The 21,645-nt window shown below is 58.0% G+C and overlaps 1 protein-coding gene across 1 annotated transcript; it reads right to left on the bottom strand.

Moving 5' to 3' along the window:
* Positions 1-8,413: 8,413 nt before the first annotated feature.
* Positions 8,414-20,621, bottom strand: CACTIN (cactin, spliceosome C complex subunit). Its single transcript, XM_052643847.1, has 10 exons — positions 20,441-20,621; positions 17,283-17,772; positions 16,629-16,724; positions 16,022-16,167; positions 15,055-15,217; positions 14,861-14,975; positions 11,309-11,501; positions 10,751-10,873; positions 10,392-10,672; positions 8,414-9,889 (listed from the first exon to the last, which is right to left on the bottom strand). Exons 1-10 carry the CDS (start codon positions 20,611-20,613, stop codon positions 9,399-9,401), a joined length of 2,271 nt encoding a protein of 756 aa, XP_052499807.1. The 5' UTR covers positions 20,614-20,621; the 3' UTR covers positions 8,414-9,398.
* Between the last annotated feature and the right edge of the window lie 1,024 nt (positions 20,622-21,645).

The following is a 21,645-nucleotide window of genomic DNA, read 5'->3' as shown; positions in this document are numbered from 1 at the left end:
GGCCACTGGCTGGCGGCCAGAGGTCACTGACTCTCAGGCCAGCTCTGTGGTCAGCCTTGAGGTCACAATTCCTCATGGAGGCCTCAAGGAAGATCTGACCCCATTGGTCTTTTAGGGACATCCTTCCTCCCATGTTAGAATCATGTAGACTCCTTCTCACCCCCAGCCATTTTTGTTTAATAAAAAATAAACCCTGAAATCCAGTTCCATTCTGGGGAAAAAAAAAACAAAACCCAGTTCACTGGAAGCAACTGGGTCCCTAGTGACAGGCTATAAACAGTAGCAGGGATGTAATGGGCTATGAACTACTCAGCATGGGGCTGGGGGAGAAAATTGGAGAGACGTGTGGGTCAGACTGTCTGGGGTGTGGATGAATTGACCAGTGTTTGAGGAGAAATAAAATGACACCATTTAAAATTCAGCTCTCTAAAGCAATTATACTTAAATAATAATTTTTTAAAAAAGTCTCCTCTCAGTTCCCCCAAAGGATACAGCTGGGAGGGCACGGGGTCACCCATGGGGCCAGCCTCCCATGTGGTGTGCATGCATGTCACAAACCACGCTTGTGCCAGCAGTGAGGGGCCACTGGCCGCAGAATCAGAGTGGACAAAGGTGGGGAGGCAGGACGGTGGGAGGCACGGAGGTTCTAGGCAGCTGAAGCCCAGAAAGGTCCACTTATTTTTTTTAATTAAAAAAAATTAGTTATTATTATTTTATTGGGCTTCCCAGGTGGTTCAGTGGTAAAGAATCTGCCTGTAATGCAGGAGATTCAGGTTTGATCCCTAGGTTGGGAAGATCCCCTGGAGGAGGAAATGGTAACCCACTCCAGTATTCTTGCCTGGAGAATCCCATGGACAGAGTAGCCCCACCTCACTCCCCAGGGCTACACGTGGTCGCAAAAGAGTCGGACACAACAGAGCGACTAAACCACCACAACAACATTATTTTATTAATTAATTAATTAATTAATTAATTAAACGGTACCAGGTCTTAGTTGCAGCATGTGGGATCAAGTTACCTGACCAGGGATGGAACCTTTCAGGGTCCCCTGAAATGAGAGCTTGGAGTCTTATGATCCCCATTTTGCAGAGGCAGGGAATCTGAAGTACAGAGAGGTTAAGTAACTAATCCAAAGTCACACAGCCTAGCCGGAGTTGATTGGAGATCAATGTGTACAATTGAGTCAAAAGCCTTGCAGTCAGGCGGAGGCTGGTGAGAAGTAGGTGTGGAGGGTCATCATTTCTAGGGAATTCCTTGGCAGTCCAGTGGGTAAGACTACATGCTTTCACTGCCAAGGTCCCATGAGGCACAGCCAAAAAGGGATAGAATTTTTCTAAAATGACTGCCATGAATCCCCTCACGAACCTTGGAGGAGTCTCTTCCCTACTCTGAGCCTCAGTCTCCCTTCTGATAAAATGGGGCCAATGACAAGCCCCAGGGCCATGTCCCATGACCAGCCTCAGCAGCGAGTGTGCTTAGCTGCACTCCACCTCACTCCCCATCTCTTTAATTCATCTCAGCAACTCCTTATCTAGCCTCATAAATTATCCAGCTCCTGGTAGCCAGCTCCTCCGAGCCTCCCTCCCAGGCTGACAGCCAAGGTCACCACCACCTTGGTGGGGGTGGGGCCTCGAGTGAGAAACTAAAGCTTGAGAGAGGGTGGGATGCGGCCTTTCCACGGTGCGGTGCTGCGTGGCCGTCTGAGCCCTCCACTCCAGGGAAGGGGTATGCTTGTCGTCAGCTCAGATTTGATCTGCACTTGAGTTCCCTCGGGACAGGGCGCTCCCTCCCTCCCTCAAGAGCTGGTATGTGTTGTTTCTAAACATTCTCGGGACTGTGTCTGTGGTCACTGCCCCTGCCTCACCCTGGAGTGACTGCCAGCCCCTCCCACATCTCATGGCCCCAGGGTCCCCTACTTTGTGCAGGAGCTCATGTACCCAGGGACATAGACCCTGAGTCTGTTTCACACTTCCCATATGTGGGAATAAAAACTGCAACCCCAGGGCCCCTGGCCTGGGGGAGACTGGAAACTGGCACCACTTCCTCTGGCCCCAGCACGTGGTTTCCAGTCCGCCAACCAGGGGTTCAGGTGATAACAGCCAGCTCAAGTTCCCCAGGAAAGCGGGCCGGGAGGGGCACCTGGCGAGGCCTCCCTTTCCCTCCCACATTGACCAGGAGGGCTCCAAGGTCCAAAAGCACCGCTGTGTGGCCCTTGGGAGAACTGCTCTCCCTCTCTGTGCCTCAGGAGAAGCATGGACGCCAGATTTGCTGGACAAACCCAGGGATCCTATAACCTGAGAGTGGGAGAGGCTTGGACTTGGAAAATCCAGAGTTCTGGAATTCTAACGAGTCCCCGGTTCTAGAATTCTAACAAGGTCCCACTTCAGGAATGCAAAGGCCTGAAGCGTCTAGACTTTAAGGGGGCTGAGGTTCCAGAGCTCTGATTGGCTGGTCCTGAGTTCCAGAAATCTCTCTCTCGGGTACTGGCTCCTCTCTGCAGGACTGCGGGATGGACATTCAGTGCTCCCTCAGCTCACCTCGGGGAGGGTGGGAGGGCTCCAGCCACCACTGTCCCAGAGGCCTGGGCGTGGGCACCAGGCTGCCCGCCCCCCCACTACCACGGTGGCCCTGGCAGACTGTGGTCTTTGGATTCCAAGGGCTGGGCCCCTCCTCTGCCTGATGGTCCATCACTGCCTGCCCACTCTCCTCCTCCTGCTTCCGCAAGCCATCCATTTTTTAAGAAGTCCCTCTCCCTCTCAACACCCCACCCCCTGGCCTGCCTGCCTGTCCCCACGCCAGGGGCCTACCCACTCTCCCCTGGAGGGGTGACAGTGACCTCAGACAAGCTCGGACTGGAGCCCCTGATCTGCCACTGTCAAGCGGGGGCTCGACTTCGCCAAGTCTCAGTTTCCCTCTTTCTGAAACGGGGACAAGGCCACTGACTTGCCTGCCAGCATTTGGGCTGGTCTTCCCAGGCCCAACCTGCTCTTGCCATTGAGACTCTGAGTTTTCACTCACACACACACACACACACACACACACACACCCTACCCCAGCCTGGTGCCCGCACTCTTCCTGCTTCCTGGCTGTGCTCACAGCTTGTCTGCTGGCTGCACACACTGAGCAGCCAGGCGGGAGCCCTGATGCGCTGTATGGCCTCAGCCCATTCCCTAAGTCCTCTGATGCTGCCCAGCTCACCAAGGATCACGCCCTCGGGCACGAACATGCAGGGAGCAGGCCCGTTGCTGCACTGGCTCCAGCTCATGCCCGGTACACACCTGCACGCCCTAGGGTAGGGACCCTCTGCACGCCCTTGTGAAGCCACAGACGCCCACACAGACACAAACACTTACACGCAGGGCTCCTGTCAGCTCCCAGACCTGCCCCTGGCTCCCCGCACCACAAGGCTCAATTTCCGGGAACTTTTCCTGTTTGTGACACCAACCAGGTCCCCACCCCAGTCAGCCTGCCTGGGTTAGAGCTGAGCCTTGGCCCTGACTCATGTGGTCCCCCTGCCTCAGTTTCCTCATCTGTCCAATGGGCATCCTCTGAGCGCTCACCACTGGCGAGGGGAACAGATGGTTGACGGAGGGACAGGACCGATCCAGGCCAGGCAGCCAGTGGTTAGTGATGGACACAACTCCGAGTGTGCATGCAGACACACAGCCAACCAGGCGTGTGCTTTCACTCCCAGCCATACCCAGCACCTCAGCACTGTCTTTGGCTGCAGCGCTACAGGGCATAGAGTGGCCTGGCTCAGACTCAGGGGAATCCGCACACAAGCACATTCTTGCTCACACCAGCCAGCAGGTGCCCAGGGCAGACAGCACTCCAGACTGGGACCCAGGCTCAAGATTGCCCCTGGACACCCAGCACGTAGTAGCTGTCACCGCCCACGGGAACACACCCACGGCAGCGCGGATCGCCCGTAGGATGCACCCAAGCCACACCTGCCCACTCTCATGTCCCGCCCCTTACCTCAGGGCCAACTGTCCTCAGCTGAACGTGGTCGAGGGGGTGTGCAGGGGTAGGCGCGCCGTCTTGGGCCCTGGAGCACGCGTAAATGACTGGCGGGAGGAAGGGCGTGCGGAGGCGGAAGCAGGGCAGCTCGGCCTCCCGGTCCTGGGGAAACCGAGTCACAGCGGGAGGACTCCCGCGCTACCACGTCGCGCCGGGCACCGACGGAGGGCGTGGAGGCGCGGGGTCCCCGGCCGAAGGAGGGGTGACTAGGACCCCTCCCGGCCTGGAGGGGGGCTCACGGGGTCTAAAAATAGCCCGGGGCGGGGGCTCTGCTCTGCAGCTGGATCCAGTCTCTGCCCGAGTTTCTCAGTCTTTCCGTCTGTCTCGCATCAGTCCCTCCCGCCCCGCGCTGGCCACGCCCCTCCCGCAGGCCGGGCTGCCGAGGGTCAAGGGGAGCCCCCCAGCCCCCGGGGAGACCGCGCGGCCTTCTGGGGGAGGGGGAGTCCGTGGGATCCCGGGCCGCAGGGGCAGGGGCGCGGCAGCCGGGGTGGCCGGCGCCCTCTCAGGAGCCTCCGCCCGCCCCCTCCCCCAAGCCTGCCCCAGCTAGGCCCCCTTCCGGCGCCAGGCCCCGTATTATTCACCGTCTAGGTAGCACCCCAGACCGAGAGGGGGCGGGGGCGGGGGCGGGGTCAGCTCCCCAGGGCGCCCAGACCGCAGCCCAGGGGCCCAGAGCTCAGACCTGGTGAGCGCGGGGTGCGTGGTGGTTGAGGGGTGGCTGGCCTTCAGTAGATGCTTCATCAGTGTAGGGTTTCTTTGAGGGCCCTGTCAGGGCTGGGGGTGGGGGTGCAGGGGTGTTCAGAGGGGAGAGGGACCGCACTCTGAAGCTGGAAGCCTGGTGGGCAGCCTGCTCAGACAGGTTTTCCTGGGAGCAGGTGAGCGGGAGGGCTGTGGTGGCTGCATTCTAGGGGGAGCACCTGGGCACCTAGGCTGGCATTGGGCCCCTGAGGTGGGGGTGGGGAGGTACGCTTTCCCTCTGCTCCCCAGAGCCCATCACTGCAGGAATGATCGCGCTTGAGGCAGGGAGCTGGAAGCTGGGAAATGACTCTCCAGACAGGATGGACTTCCTTGAAAGCCCCAGGGCTTTGGGCCAGGGTCTCATCTGCCCAGATCTGTGAAAGTAAAGGGTGAGCAGTCAGGTGCTGCTAGAGCAAAGGTGTGGGGACTGAACCCAGACCGTGGTGCAGGAAAGTGAGAAGCTTCTTAAAGGCCCTTCCTGCCCACAGTCCTTGGGCCTCGGGTGAGTGAAGGGGGTCCACGGGTTTGGGACTGGCCTTCGAGGATGCATGGAAGGCAGGGTAGGGGCATAGAGGGGTGAGTTTGGGCCTCATTGGGCCCTGAGTTACAGCTTGGAGTGGTCTGGAACCCATTTGCTTTGGCCTTGATCTCACGCCACTGAGTCCTGGGGGGCCTGGGAGGGGCATACTGGAACAGGCTCCAAGTGGGAAAGATGGACTCCTGCCCTGGCCCTGATCTCCCTTCCACTGTGTCCACCTACTATCCTTCTGGCCTCTCCATCCCTCCAGATGGCCCCTCCTCTGTTCCATACCATTGTCTGAGTCCGCAGCAGGTTAGCCCTAACTCCTCTTCCTTGACAAGGAGTCTCCCTGACTCCTATGCATCTGGCAGAACCCTGGCTCTGAGGCTCTCTCCTCTGTAAAGCCTTGATGCCCCCCACATCAAAGGAGGCAGTCTTGTTCCTCCCAGCCTTTTCTTTAGGGCAACTGTTTGCCCTAGCCCATATGGTAGGACAATTGTGAGCCCCAGGTAGACTGTAAACCACATCTGCCCTCAAAAATCCCCCAGGCTGGAGAAAAATACAGCTGTATACAGACATTCCCAGCCTCCTGCATTCAGGGCATGGCCAAAGGAAGGGACAGGGCTTAGGGGGGCCCAGGAGGTGAGTCTGAAAGGCATCCTGGAGTGGGGATGGGGCAGAAGTTGTGAGAACGGGGGCTTTGTGGAATGCATAGGAGTTCCACACATCCAAGAGACAGGGCAGAAATTATACGTGCAAAACTTTGGAAGTAAGAGAGAGCATGAGGCTTCAGGGGACTGTAAGGAGGGCAGAGGATGTGGGGCTGGGGCTCTAGATTAGGGTGGTGGGCTGAGATGGAGGATTGTTCCGTTCCCACTTCCTCTGCCCTGAGATAAAAGGACAGTGCTCCTTCTGGTAAACAGCCAGGGCAGGGGTCAGATAAACACACTTGACTTGAGATTAGCAAGTGCCTGGGTCACAGCAGGACTCTGCAAGGCAGGGGCGAAAATGCTCATTTTATAGACTGGGAAACTGAGACCTGGAGGGCAGGAAGGCTGGATCCAAGGCCACATACAGGTGGGATCTGACCATGAGTTCTACGCTTCTCCCACCTCCCAGGCTGTAGGCTGGAGGTCTCTTGGTCTCTGCCCCGGCCCTGGTCAAAGGGCACATGGGAGTCGTGAGAAGTGTTGAGATGGTCTGTGGGGTGGAGGTGGGGGGCGGCAGATGGTGGAAACAGAGGTCAGGCTCAGGACTGGCTTCCCGGGGCTATGGTTTCCGCTGGGAGTCAGGGAGCATCTATTCTTAGTCTCACACTCAGCGAAGGGCAGGAAGAGGCTGAGGTGGGGGTTGGGGGCAATTGAAGGACGCTGGGTGGACACTGGGCAGGGGCTGGGTCCTGGGGCAGCTGGGTGCTGTGGTGCCTCCAATCTGCCTAATGGGTCTTCCTTACACCCAGCTTGTGTCCCACCCAGCTCACTTACCCTCTATGCCTCCCCAGTGCCCTAGAGCCCAGCACCTGGACTTGCATTCAGCCATGCCCTGGAAGCCTTGCAGAAGGAAATGGCAACCCACTCCAATATCCTGGCCTGGAGAATCCCCACAGACAGAGGAGCCTGGTGGGCTACAGTCCATGGGATCACAGAGTAGGACACGACTGAGTGAATTTCAGTTCACTTCACTGCCCTGGAAGTACCTGTTGTCTTTTCCTCTGCAAGGCAGGCCCAACTTCCTTCTCTGTCCGGCAGCCCTGTTTTCCCAGGCCTGGCATGGCCCTTTCCCAGGGAACCTTCAGAACCCCTTCTGGGACCCCTAGACCTTGTGCCTCCCCTGCCCCAGCCTGACCCCTTGCCTGGAGCAGCTCTCCTCCCTCTGGACTGGGGGCTCCTGCTAAACACGTGCCCAGCAATTCGGGGACATGGCTGCCTTGTTCCCCTCCCCCAGAGCCACTGCCTCCCTTGGGGGTCTACAGGCCACCTGGATTGCAGAAGTGAAGTGAGGAGGGACCGAGAAGCTGGGGCTGGTAGGACTCCTCTTGGGGCAGGTAGGGAACCTGAGGCTGGAAATGGGAAGTTGGAGAAGGCTGGGTTCTGACTGCTGGTTTCCAGGCTTGAAAACATGGGCCTCTGTGAATCTGTTCCCCAAGTGGATGTAAATGCTGTCATGTATGGCTGGCGTGAGGTCTGCCTAACGGCTGCTAAAGGCCAGATCATTGCAGCCACACACAGCCTGCATGTTGAGAGCAGAACAGGGCCCCACCCATCTGGTGAGCAAGCCCTGCCCCAGACTCGACCTTGCTCCAGGGCCTGTCCTGCTCCTGAGGGTGGAGCAGGCCCGGCATCAACTGGAAGCCAGAAGATGCTGATTGCTCTGACAGTCAGCCATTGATTAGTGATGTCCATGGAGGGTCCCAAAGGGGATGGATGGGGTCTTCATGCTGCTGTAAAAGATACTCTTCCACCTGGACCAGGCTGGCTGGGTGGGCCAGGGTCTGCAAGTGGGGAGTGGGCGCCCCTTGACTACATGCACTTCGCCCCCGAGTCCCCAGGCCCTGCTATCTAGAACATGTCCACTGATGAGAACATGTGGGGTGGGGCACATCAGCGGAGGCCAGAGCTGAACCGGAGGCTCCAGGACACAGTTAAGTCAGGGTTGGGAGACGACTGGGGGACCTGGGGCTGTCAGTCTCAGTGCTGGGGACCTAGGAGCAGATCACTCTCTGAGGGTGGCCATCCTGGGCACGGTGGGGTGTGGAGCACCCCCGCCCTGATGTCAGGAGTCCCCCAGGTCCTGACAACCACAGTTGTCCCTAGGCACTGCTGAGCATCGTCCCCTGGGTTAGGTGAGCAGCTAAGCACCCCCTGGAGTGTTTAGGAATGTGCCCTCCTTCTGGGGGGTGAGGGTGGGGGCCAAAGATGGAGGAAACCCTCAGATGACAAGGAGCTCCCTCGGGAACCGTTACCGACTATTTTTAGGGGCTGTACTTGTTTTCTAAAGGTCTTGGTTATTTGGTGTCTTAGTTCTGACAGATGTGCTGTGGTTACACAAGATGTTAGCAATGTGGACAGCTGGGTGTGGATATGGGCGTTGAGGGCGGGAACGTGAGACAACCTCTGTGGCATTTCTGACAACCTAAAATTATTCTAAAATAAAATGTTTATTAAAAAAACATGCACTCTCACAAATAGACCAATTAAAGGAAAATAAACAAGATTTTTCTCCCCCCACCTAAAAATATCTTTGTAGAGAAACAACCTGAAATGTACATATTTCCAGATGAAATAAGGTGTCTGGGCCACGCTGTCTGAGGAGTGGAGGCAGCCCTTCAGGCTTCTTCCCACTTGAGGCTGGAAATGTCTCCATAAGAAATTGTTAAAAAGCAGTCTGTTTCTGGGGCGGGGCAGGGACAGGGGCCGGCCTGGGGCCCCGCTGGCAGTCTGTGACCTGGTGAGAGATTGTACCTGTCAGACTCTCCACTGTCCCTATTCAAGACTCGGGGACAAGGAGGGTGGCTCTGGGTGGCAGCCTTAAGGGACCAGAGAATGCCCAGGCCAGATGGGGGCCCTGCAGCGGCAGGTATGGAAGGATATTGCTCCCAGACTTGATAGTGGGCAGTAACAGGACCTCCGTGCCCATGGGGAGACTGACCCCCAGCCAGCACAGGGGGTGAGCTGGGGGACCTGAGAGCTCAGACATCCCCGGATGGCCTCCTGGGGAGCATGCACTCAAGGCCCTGGAGCCTGGGTCCCACTGGTCCCACACCCACCCATCAGCAACCTGGGCCAGTGAGTGCCCTGCCAGCCCTGAGGCCCTGACTTGAGATGGCCGACATGGGGCCTGTCTCGCTTGGGGCTTAGCGTCAGCCCAGGGACCGAGGTCTGGCAACACCTGCCGGGTCCCCTGGGCTCTGAAAACCCCCTAACAGCCCCTCCAGTGTGTCAGTGCCACAGGCCCACCTGTCTGTGCATCCCCTCAGTGTTCCCAGGTAGGCTCCGCAGGGAAGTGGGACCTGTTCATGCAGGGAAGGGGGGGCGCCCTGCGAGGACCAGGCCCCGCCAGGGGAGGCTGCCGGCTCTGCACAAGCCCTCTCTGGGTTGTGGGGCTCCAGGAAGGGGCCCGGCCATCACCGCCGGTAGCGGTAGCGTTTGAAGTGGAACCAGAGCTGGAAGATGCCGTTGGCAAACTGGCAGCGGAAGCCGTGGCGGTGCGAATACTCCCACTCGCGGTTGACGATCTTGAAGGCGATGTCCTCGTAGGGCGGCCCGGCATGGAAGCGGAGCGTAGCAAAGTCCTTGTTGTCGGCGCAGGCCTCCAGGAAGTACTCGGGCGTGGAGCGCTTGTCGATGAGATCAGGGTAGAAGATGTTGAACTTGTAGCCCTGCACGATCTTGGGTGGTGGGTTGTCGAAGTCGTAGTGCGTCTGGTTGTACTTGTTCCACTCGAAGCCGGTGTGCACGCGGTTGAAGAAGCGCGGCTTGCGCGGCCGGTACTTGTCCGCCCACAGGTAGGCCTTGCCGGTCAGCGGCATCTCCACGCTGAACTGGGCCTCATCCTGGCCCATGCCCTCCTTGGCTCGCCGAAAGAAGATGTCCTCTGCACTCTCGCTGGCGTCGCCTGCAGGGGGTGAGGTGGGGGGCGCGTTACCTGGGACCCCGGACACCCTCCTCCGGTCGCCCTGCCTGTCACACTCCCCACTCCCAGCCTGCCTGCCCTGTGCCCCCTGTCCTCCAAGGTGGGCACCAAACACCACGTGTCCCCTGCCGAGTTGCCCTAAGGGCCTGGTAGTTAAAAGGCCCGCATGGGGACCTTGGATCCAGTCTCCCCGAGGCAGTCTCTCCTCTGTACCAGGGATGATGGCCGCCCTGGGAGGCCCAGGCCCTGGCCCACGGCCATGTAAGGAGCTCAGAGCAGAGCCAGGCACTGGAGGTAAACACCACCGTCCCCGTGTCCTTTGGACAAATGAGCGACCAAGTGAACAAAGGGACACTCAGGAGAGCTGGAGGAGGAGGATCCAAGTGGGCTCAAGGACAATGCCCCCTTCTCTGCCGGGAAGCTCCGGCCTTGCCCACCCCATAAACAGGGAAGCCCCACTTCTTGCCCCACCCCCACTGCACACCTGTGACCTGAAGCTGCTGCCTCGACAGCTGCAGGCGCTGCAGGTCCTCGTCCGGCTCCAGCACGTGGGCATCCAGTGGCAGCTCATGAGCCGTGAGCAGCCGAGGGCTGTACTTGCCGGCGTCATAGTCGTCCAGGCTCTGCTGGATCAGGTCCTCCTCCATAAGCACTGCCTCCCCGTCCCCGTCGCCCTCCACTGGCGTGGCCCCTTCAGCCTCCGGCTCTGCGGGGCCGCCCTCCGAGGGCCCAGGTGGGGTGGGGGCTGGGTCCTCAGGCTCCAGGCTGCAGAGAGGGCTGGGCTGAGCAGGGCCGGGGCGGGAGAGGGTCTTGGGGAGTGGGGACAGATAGGGCAGGACTTACCTGTGGCCAGGAGATGGCGGCTCCTGCTTGAGGATGGGGAATAGCGGCTCACTCTCCACGCCCTGCTCCTGCTTCAGCTTGTACAGCTTCTGCCGCAGCACATCCTGGTGCCGCTCCCGGAGCCTGGAGGGCAGGCCAGGCAGTCATCCGGAAGCCCTATGGGGAAGGCTCCTACCCAAGATTTCTCATGACCCCCAATTTGCAGCAAGGACCAGGTTGAGGGCAACAAGGGGCTGCAGCACAGACACCGGGAGGGGGCAGGTCCCTGCCCTGGGCCGGAAAAGGACCACGGACTGGTGAGGAAGAGGATAAATTTAGAAGTGACTGCATTCTGTGGCAGACAGGAACTGTGTTTACACGATGGTCCCAAGCATGCAGAAAATTCAAACACTGGGAGCGTGGAGCCTGGGGATGGGGGAGGCAGTGGCCTCTGGGGCTTCCCGGGATATCTACTGACCCAGGAAAACAAAGATCAAGTGCTCAGTGGAGGCTGGAAGGAAGGTGGAAAGGTGGCTGGGAGCTGGTGGGGGGGCTCCCAGGGAGGCCCCACTCGCTTACCTGGCACGTGCCATGTGGGCCCGCAGCTGTTGCAGCAGGCTCTCCCAGTAGCCCATGTCCAGGTTGGGGCCCCCAGCCCGGATCTTGCCCTCGATGCCTTGGAAAATGACCTGCAGCTGGCTGTATGTCTTCCCCTTGAAGACTGACTGCACGTCGGAACTGACTGAGGCGTTGACCCCCTCTCGCCGCTCACCTGCAGTGGGACGGGGGTGGCTCGGGTAAGGGCTGGGCCCAGGCCCTAACCCCTCAAATTTGAGAGGCCCCAGATAGCGAGGCAAAGGCTGACTGACCCCTGTCCCTCACACTGGCTGGCTTCCTTGTGTGGCTCATCAGACAGCGAGCTGTGTACCCTCCCGCCCAGCCCCAGGGCCTCTGCACGTGCCATGGGAGCTTCCCACCAGCAGTAAGTTCTTCCCCATGAAGCTGGCCTCCTAGATCCCTGCCATCCTCAGTCCTGAGACAATGTCCCGTCTGCCGAGAGGCCTTCCACAGTCACCAGCCTACTCCCTTGGCCTAAGGGACCTCCAGCTGCTATCTGCTTAGCACTGTGCTGGGGTGGGTGAATGGAGGGCAGGCAACCAGCTCGTGTTCCCTGCTCAAAAGCTGGCTTCTCCAACCCCTGCCAGTGGACAGAGGGTCAGTTAATCAGACAGGGTCAAGAAGAACCCGAGTCCCTTCAGCCAACCAACGTGGGACTCTGCAACCAGCAGTTGGGCTCCCAAGCAGCACTGGCTTCAGTGGGACCTGTAGGACCCGCAGCCTGGCTGTAGTCTCTCACAGGTGCAAACATATCATGGGGCCAAAACTGAATCTGGCAGCAGCCTTCACACCCAGCCAGGCAGGACTGTGTCCTACACTGACTCAGACATAAGCCAGGGGCTTATGTCTCAACATCTGCTTGTTGAGACAGATGGAGCCACCAGTGAAAATTTAACAATCCATAGAAGCCACAGGCGCTAAGCCACTGTCTAAAGGACCTAAGGGGGCTTTAACAGGGTGGGGAACTGGGGAGGCCACACAAGTCCGAGGACCCACTTTCTCCTGCACACCCTACTGTATAGTGAGGATTCCCCAGCTACAAAGAGAGAAGGGGAGGTGATGGGAGGGGAAAAGAAAAAAAAACAAAGGTGGACTTTCCTAAAGGTCCAGGGATTAAGACTCTGCTTCCACTACAGTGGGTACAAGTTCAATCCCCAGGTGGGCAAGTTCCATATGCAGTGCGCCCAGGGGTGCGGCAACAGGAAAGAGGAAAGAGAAGGAAAAGAAGGAAGGAAAGGAAAGGGCCAGTCTGGGCTCTGGGAACAGGGGGGTCACACCTCTCAGCTCCCCTCCTCTCTCGGAAATCAGGCCCAAAGCAAACAAACACACTTGCTCTTTGAGGACACCTGGAGCCACCTGGGGCCCCAACCACAACACGCAGGGGGAAAGGGGACAGAGGGGCCACTGATGTGGTGGGGATGGGGGGGGGGCCATGGGCCAGGCACTCGGGGAGCTCTGGAAACGGGGCTGGGGTATGGGACTGGGGACAGACACTTGGCATAATGTCCCTTCACTTTCCTGCAGCCTTGGGGTGGGCTGTGCTTCAGAAGGAAAACGCCCAGAGCCGAGCTCCAGCCCCAGCCCTGCAAACACCAGCGAGGGGAGAGGAAATGCTTCCTGACATGTGGGACACCAACAATTTCCTGCCCCGCTCCAGAAGATACTGGAGGGTGTGGGGCCAAGATGCAGAAAAGAGCCGTGGGGGTCCCAGAAAGCAGGGCTCCACTGCTGGTGCGAAGGCAGGAAGCCCCAGAAGGGTGGTGGCGGACAACCCCACCCTCAAGGGAACAGGGAGGAAGGGCCCAGGGAGGGGGCAGTGGGCCAGATGGGACCCTCCAGGTGTCTGCCCCCATGGGGAGTGAAGCGGAAGGTGGGGAGTGAAGCGGAAGGTGGGGAGTGAAGCGGAAGGTGGGGAGTGACGTGGAAGGTGGGGGCATCGGTGAAAAATCCCCCATGCCTGCCACAGTCCTGAGCTTAGGCGCCAACTCCATAAAGGTGGATGCTGTTTTGAATGTTTTGACCACGTGCTCACTTCTCTTCTGGCAACCCTCCGGGAGGTTGTCCCCTGCGCACAGGAAGGACACCCAGGCTCTGGGGAGGCTGCTGACCACCCCTGGTGGCCGAGCTACTCGCTTGCTGGCCTGGGTGTGCCCCCAGAGCCATGCCCCAGGCTGTCATCCAGTCCAAGGGCCTTGCGGCACCTCTCAACCAGCACCTCTGCCAACCAAGCAGGTGTTTCTGGACGTTTCTGTTGTTGTTTCGGGGTTTTTTTGGTCGTACCGGGAGGGTTGTGCAAGCTTAGTTTCCCGACCAGGGACAGAACCCGGGGCCTGCAGCAGTGGGAACGCCGGGCCCTAACTGCTGTGCAGCCGTGGAAGTACTCTGGACACGCACTGCTGATGGCAGAGCCCCTTCCTTTCTCTGGGACTCACTACAGGATGCGCCCTGAGAGGAGGGCTGAGAGAAGTACAACTCCACTTTTGAAGATAAAGGATGCTCCTCCTCTTCCTAAGAGGAAGGAAATGGCCCCGACCACCCTGTCTGAGCAGAATGTACATAGGCTCAGGGGACAGACGGCGCCTGTTCTTCAGCCGCCGTGGGTGGGCAGCGAGATACGGGGCTGAGAGCTTAGCGACACAGGCTCAAGGCCCCCAGGAGCTGGATGCCGTTAAAGCCAGTGGCTTCAAGGGGCAGGGGCGGCGGGGCTCCTGTGATTGCTGACAAGCTTTTATAACACTGGCTCTCAACCAGAGTTGAACCTGCTTCCTCTCAGGGGACACTGGGCCATATAGGGAACATCTGTGATTGTCACAACTGGGAGCTCTTGGCAGTGAGTGGGTGGGGGCAGGGAGGCTGTCCACACCCCACAGGGCCCAGGACAGGCCCACAGAAAATGGTCTGGGCCCAGATGTCAGCAGTGCTGTGGGGGGAGACACTGCTTAGAGCTTGTCCTCTTTGCAATTATACGCATGTAATCATTTTGAAGAGAAGAAAAGCAATTAAAAAGGAACACAAATTTCCTTAGTGGTCCAGTGGTTAAGACTTGGAGCTTCCACTGCAAGGGGCATGAGTTTGATCCCTGGTCAGGGAACTAAGACCTCACAAAACACATGGCGTGGCCAGAAAAACACCCAAAACAAGAAAAAAGCCCTCCACACAGCACAGGTTCCTACCAAGTGGAGCTAGGTCCTGTTCTCACTCAAACAGATTGAGCCTCCAGTGAAAACTTAACACCCAAACAGAAGAGTCCCACTGGTGTTGATACCACAGAACCCAAGAGCTAGGTGATTACTTAAAGGAAGCCCTTGGCACTACTGGGTGAGACTCCCCCACCAGCAGAAGAGCCCCTCGCTTAGCACCAGCCGCTCCTGATGGCTTGCAGAGAGGCCTGATGAGGCTGTGGCTACCCCGGGGGGAGGCAGAGACTTGCAGAGAATCGGGTCTTCTGTGGAGCCACCTGACCTGCTCCTACGAGACCCAGAGGTGCGATACTGCTGGCCTGGCCCACATTACCTGGCCCTTTCCCCGAGGCCTCTAGCTTTCGGAGCTTGGAGATCTCGTCCTCTGTAATGATCGTCATGTCCCTCCAGAAGTCTGCATTCTTGCCCTGCTCGAGTTCCATGTAGACCTGGAGAAGGGGGCACAGACGGTGTGAGGGCACGGCTGGGGCCGGGAGGTGGTGGTGGTGGGCACACTGCAGGGCGCACCTGGATGTCCTCTAGCAAGTCCTCCATGTCAGCCACGGTGAGGCCGTTGAGGAAGGTATAGGGCTCGTGCATCTCCACGGCCAGGTCGTCGTCCTCGGCGCTGATGTACTTGGCCAGCAGGTCAATGGGCTTGGCCCGTCCGTCCCGGATGCGGATCTTGGACCTGCCAGGGAGCAGAGGGCAGAGTCAGAGCCAGGGGCACGTCCTCCCTCCCGGACTGGGAGCCAGGAGAGAAGCCCAGCCCGCTGTGGGTGGCAGTCAGGGAAGGCTTTGAGGAGGCATCAGGCCGAGAAGCAAGAAAAGTTGGAAGGGACAGGCCCTGAAAGAGGCAGAGACAGGGGCAAGGTGGGGTCTGAAGAACAATGGGTGGGCCACGAGAGAGGGGCAGAGAGGACAGCCCAGGTGAAAGATCTAAAGCCTCAGTGCTGTGCATGGGGACGGGCATCAGAGGCTAACCCTGTTCCAACCCCTGAGAGCCCTGTGACCAGGCAGGTCTGAGCCCCTGGGGACTGTGGGTAGCCAGGTGAATAGGGGCCAGGCCTGAGGCTCGCACAGCCCACATGACCTTGGACAACTCTTGACACCTCAGGAGACTTGCTTTCCTTGTTTGTAGATGAAACTGATGAGCAAAACGCCTCAAAGGCTGGGGACAGCCAGGGCCTAGCCAGTCAGGGCTGGTTGGTACCCTCTACTCAGCAATGATGAAGGAAGCAGACAGAAAGTGAGTCAGGAGGGGCCCTGAGGAGGTGCGGGGTGCAAGCCTGAGGGCCAAGGGGGCAGGGTGGGGAGCAAGGGTGGGTTCCACCCCCTTAGGTCCAGGAAGAGGGGGCGTCTAGGAGGAGGAGGGGCATGTCCAGGAGCAGGAGGAGGGGCGAGCCCAGGAGCAGGAGGAGGAAGAGGAGGAAGGGCGGGTTTAGTAGGAGAAGGGGCGGGCCCAGGAGGAGGAGGGGTTGGGGAGCCCAAGCACCGAAGCTTGGCCTGCTGCAGGTGAAAGTTGTCTTCCTGCTCCTCCCAGGTCTTGAAGTGCTCCGCCTCCTTCTCTCGCTGCAGCATCTCCAGCTCCTGTTCCCGCATGGCCTTCTCTCGCTCCCGCTCCAGCCGCAGCTGCTTCACCTGAGGGCACATACAGAGAATGACGGGGGACAGCAGACGACGGGGTCTTGTGGGGTCTGCCCTTATCCTCTCAGCCTGTGGGGTTCCCCAAGGTTTTGAGGGGGTACTGTTCCTGGAGCCTGGCCCCAGGAATCCATCCAGGGCTGCCTGAAGCTCTGGACAGACCCTGGGGCCGAAGGGAACCTTCTTTCTACTAGAGACACAGTAGCTTTAGTGCCCAGGGCTGCTCTGGCCACCCAGCAGGGAGGGCCTTAGAATAGATCCTCGAGGCCAGCAAAGCTGAGGTACTGTCACTGCCTGAGCCTCTGGATCCAGCCATGCCTGAGGCCAATCTCCCCTGAACTTTCCACGAAAGCCAATCAGGTCCCCCTGGACTTAAGCCAGGGTGAGCCAGACTCACTTTCTGTCTGCTTCCCGTGGATCCCTCAGGAGGGAAGCAGGGAACCCCAGGACGCCCCCACCTTTTGCAGCTCCAGACGGTTGTCTTCCTGGATCCTCTTGTTCCGCTCCTTCAGCTCCTTCTCCTCCAGGTGGCTGATCCCCTTCTTCTCTAGGGCCTGGAAGGGCCAACCACACGCCCGCTGAGACAGATGCCTCCTCCCACCACCCTCCCTGGGAACACCCAGCACAGCCTCCTACACTTCATAACTGCTCTACCAGGCGGGGACCCATCAGGCCGAAGCACCTGCTCTGCTGATGAGGGGTGTGAGGCTGAGGGAATCGGCTGCCTGCAGGAACTGCTGCCTGCAGAATCAGCTCAGTCCACTCCAGCAACGTGGAGCTCTGTCTGCCCCGACCATGGAATCCCACCTTACATGTGATGCTGAAACCCTGTTCTCCCATTCTGCTTGAGGTTAGGCTGGTTCTGTGGGTGGAGGGCCTGCAATTTTACACCACAGGAGAGCGTCATCAGAGGAGAAGCTGGCGGAAGCTGGTGTGTGTGCTCGTGCGGGCACACAATGTCAGTGGCAGGTACAACCTGGGCACATGCACTGGGAATGCTAAACAACGTCTTTGGAAATAAGCTGTAACCAGCGTATGAAGCAAAAAGGCAGAAAGGACTGGCAAGCAGCATGAGCAGGACTAAGGGCCCAGCCTGGCTGCCCGAGGCTCACCTTGTTCCAGATGAAGGTGCCCAGCAGATTGTTGTCACCAAAGGGGTTGTCGGTGTTGGTATAACCCATGTACTCCTCGCCCCAGCCCATCTTCTCCCGTTTCTTCCGCTCCTTGGCCTCCTTCTTGGCCAGCCGACGTGCCCGCTTCTCCTCGGGAGTCTCGAAGGCCTTCATCAGCTCCTCCTGCTGCTTCCGTTCTTCGCGCAGCCGCAGGCGTTCCTGCAGGCTCTGTTGCTGGCTCAGGGCTGCCGCCGCTGCCTCCCGGGGACTCTGTGAGTGGTCCCTGGATACGGAGCTGGACGCTGAGGAGCCTGGGGACCAGGAACGTGTCCGTTGCCGCCGCTGCCGGCGAGGCCATTGGCCCCGCTGCTGCTGCTGCTGCTCATCACTCGAGTCAGACTGAGAGGAGCGGTTCTGGGCGCGCCGGTGGGCAGGAGGGGGGCTCCGGCTCTGCCTGCCTCGCCGTGGCCGCTCCTCTTCTGAATCTGACCTGTGGAGGGAACCCGAGAAGCTCTGCTTGCCGCCAGCTGGCCAGTCACCTGTCCCACTGCCACTGACTGGGCAGGCACGTGCTGGGGGCCAGGAGCTGGTCTAGGTTCTGGGAACATGGCAGTGACCCAAACACTGATGGTCCCTGCTTTTGTGGGGCTCACATCAACAAGTGTGACACTAGATGGGACCATGAGCCACTAGGATAGAGACAGTGCATTAGGGCATGCAGAGGTCAGAGAGGAGCTCGCTAAGAAGGTGACACTGGAGGAAGTGTGGGGGAGCTACGGGGAGACCTGGAGGGAGTGATGGGGCAAAGGGCAGAGCAGGAGCAAAGGCCCTTGGGCAGGAACTCATCTGGCATATTTAAACAGCAGCAGGTAGGCCTGTGTGACTGGAACAGAGTGAGTGAGGGGGAGAATGGGAGGAAGGGCAGGAGGGCAGGTGGCCTGGGCCAGATGGTGAGGGAACTATAAGCTCTGTCCAAGGTGTCCAGGGGGGCTTTCCTGGTAGACCAGTTGTCAAGAATTTGCCTGCAATGCAGGAGACATGGGTTTAATCCCTGGGTTGGGAAGATCCCCTGGAGAAGGAAATGGCAACCTACTCCAGTATTCTTGCCTAGAGAATTCAATGGACAGAGGAACCTGGTGGGCTACAGTCCATGGGATTGCAAAAAGAGTCAGACAGAAACTAGCAACTAAACAATAATAACAAGGTGTCCAGGGAGGGCAATGGCAACCCACTCTGGTGCTCTTGCCTGGAAAATCCCATGGCTGGAGGAGTCTTGTAAGCTGTAGTCCAAGGGGTCGCTAAGAGTCGGACACGACTGAGCAACTTCACTTTCACTTTTCACTTTCATGCATTGGAGCAGGAAATGGCAACCCACTCCAGTGTTCTTGCCTGGAGAATCCCAGGGACAGGGGAGCCTGGTGGGCTTCCGTCTATGGGGTTGCACAGAGTCGGACACAACTGAAGCGACTTAGCAGCAGCAGGGAGGGCTTACAGAAAGAAGGTGGTGTTTACCAGCTCTATAGGACAGGCAGGAGTTAAGACTGGCGGGAATACAGAGCCTTGACGGGGCAGGTGAGGCGGGCAGGCAAAGTACGAACCCTGGGGATAGATTCTTTAATGTTGGGGGCCTTTGAGCAACTAAACCTGTCTTTATTTTGTCCGATGCTCCACCCATTAAGCTCAACCGACAAAAAATTTACACCTTGAAAACCAATTATTTGGCATTAAACAAAAACTACAAATTTGGTCAAATCTTCATAAATGACATTGATTTTCACGACCTATCTAGAGTGGCTGATTCTTGTGAATAACCAAAATCTTAGAAACCAACAGGTGACAATAACAATTTCTTGCTACCCACAAACCACTGCTAAAACATCAACATTAAACGTTAAACCAGAGTCAGCAAACTTTTTCTGTGAAGGGCCAGATGGTCTATAGCACAGTAACTCAACTCTGCTATCACAGGGCAAAAGTGGCCCATGAACAGGACATGAACTAACGGGCATAAGTTTGTTCAATAAAATTTTATTTCTAGACACCGAAACTTGAATTTCATGTAATTTTAATGTGTCATGAAGTACAACTCTTTTGTCTTTCCCATCCCACCCCCTCCTCTTGACATTTAAACATGTAAAAGCTATTCTTGGTCCACAGGCTGTAGTTTACCAAATCCTGGTTTAAACCATCTCTTTACTATTTTCACTCCTTTTATCTTCCTGGAATTCCTGGGTGACAGTGATCTTATGAGACTCAAAAGGAAAAGCCACCTTCTCAAACCTAGAGGGTCATCAGTGGATGACAGCCACCCTGGCTATGGTGTGGAGAACAGGCTGGAGGGATGGGAGACAGTGCATGCTTCCAGAGCCCCTGTGGAGATCCTGAGAGCACAGATGACAGAACTTGAGTGAAAGTGGGGCAGGGACTGTCAGTTACAAGCTGAGCCAGCAGTAGAACCCAGCTCTGAGAGTCAACCCCTATTTCCATGCTGATTCCCTTGTGTTGGAACAGACTCAAGCAGACTCAAGCCAAGTCTGGTCAGGTGCCCCTTCTCCAGAAGAAAAGGGCTGTGGGCAGATGGGAAGCTGAGCAACAAGTCCGAGGACTCAACTGAGTCCTGCCACCTGTCATCAACCGTTCTTTTCTCTCACACCCCAGGAACAAGTGTTGTCACTTTTACTTCGGAAATCCCTCTCCAATCTACCCACTTTCTCACTGTACCTTCCCACAGCCTCCCCTCGAGAAAGTCATCATCTGTTGCCTGGACAACTGTTACTACGTTCCTGCTCCTTGGTGTCACTCCTGCAGTCCCGCTGAGCCCCTTCTCCAGGCGAAAACCAGTGGGAATTGTGCAAGGTAATCCAGACATCACTTCTTGATTCGAAATCCTCCACAGCTCCCTACTCCCCTCTAAATAACCCTCAAATGCTTCAACTGTACACAAGCCTGCACGATCTGGTCTCCAGCTTCCTCTCCGCCCTCATCGATTCCCCAACGCCTAGCTCGCGGAGCCTCTCGCTTTCCTATCCCTGCCTGATTAATTCCGACGTGCTCAGACGTCCCCTTTTTCAGGAAGCCCTCCCTGACTAGCTCGAGGGGCTTTCAGCTCCCCAAAGGCTGGAGCTGGACCTCCAGCGCGGCTCACACAGCGACCCTACCTGCGCTCCCGACTGCTCCGCCTCCGTCTGCGTCGCCCCTCGTCGTCTCGGCGACGCCGGTTTCGCCGCCCATGGCTTCCGCTCCGACTTCGGCTCCGATTCCCGCTCCGGCTCCGTTGCCTTCGACCCCTGCGACCAGCCGACCGCGAGCGCGAGCGTGTATCCCGACCCATCGGCTGGAACGGCGGCGACGGCGCTGACACAAATACCGTGCCGGGGGCTTTCCTCGCTTGTGGCGCGTGCCTGGTTGCCCCGCCCACGCCTGAGCAGGGAGATTGGAACCCATCCTGTCACCCCATGCCGCGGGGACTTCCATCCTCCTTAACCTCTCCACTATCCTCAATGTGGCCTAAGTGATGGACTCCGGCCGGACTGTCGCCGCCAGAATTTGGGATTCGCTCTTCAGGCAATACTAGGGGCAGGCCCAGGTGGGTCCTAGCACCTTAGCGAATCAGAGGGGCAGTGGGCGGAGCAAATGTGAACGGGACCTGTAAGGGGCAGGGCCTGGGGAGGCGGGACCAAGAAGCCGGCCCAGAGAGGAAGAGGAGCGGGCATGGGCGGGGTCTAGGAGGCGTGGTCAAGAGAAGGCGGGGTCTCTGGGGCGTGGGCAAGGAGACGTGCCTTGGGGGGAACTCTCGCTGGTCTTGAGGCGGGGAAGCCCCCAGACTGTAGGTTTAAATCCCGGCTGCTCCAGTCCAGGGGTGAGTGCTGGGATGCAGACCGAGAAGTCTTAGATGACGGGCTGACCTTCTGTGAGAGTCCTCATAATGCTACACCACTGCCAATACCTGTGTTTCTTGGATTAAGCTTTGAAAAAACACTTCCATAACGTCTTAAGTTCCTCATTAACTCACTTTATAGATTGGAAAATTGAGGCTAAGAAAGGGAAAGTCACTCCAAAACCCCGCCCCCAATGAGCCAGTGTGGAGTTCATTGGTGGCCCATCCGCCTTTGTCCTGTGGGTGTTGGTAAACTGTGGCAGGGCTTTGAGCGGGGAGGGATATAAGGGGTCTTTAGGTGGAGTCCCTGCAGGGCCATTAGGCAGGGGCAAGACCACAAAGGGGTGAGAATGGAAGCCCGAAGATCTGGAGGAGCCCAAAGTCCTGCTCTGAGTTCCCCAAACCCCACCCCAGGGGATGGTGCTTAATTCTTTAAGCCAACTCTTTAAATGTGTAGAACACAACTTCCATACACCATCCTAGATG

Source organism: Budorcas taxicolor, chromosome 7, assembly GCF_023091745.1.
Source record: "Budorcas taxicolor isolate Tak-1 chromosome 7, Takin1.1, whole genome shotgun sequence".
In the NCBI taxonomy this organism is placed as follows: domain Eukaryota; kingdom Metazoa; phylum Chordata; class Mammalia; order Artiodactyla; family Bovidae; genus Budorcas; species Budorcas taxicolor.
Note: the sequence above shows the minus strand (reverse complement) of the source record. Positions and strands in the feature narration are given on the sequence as shown.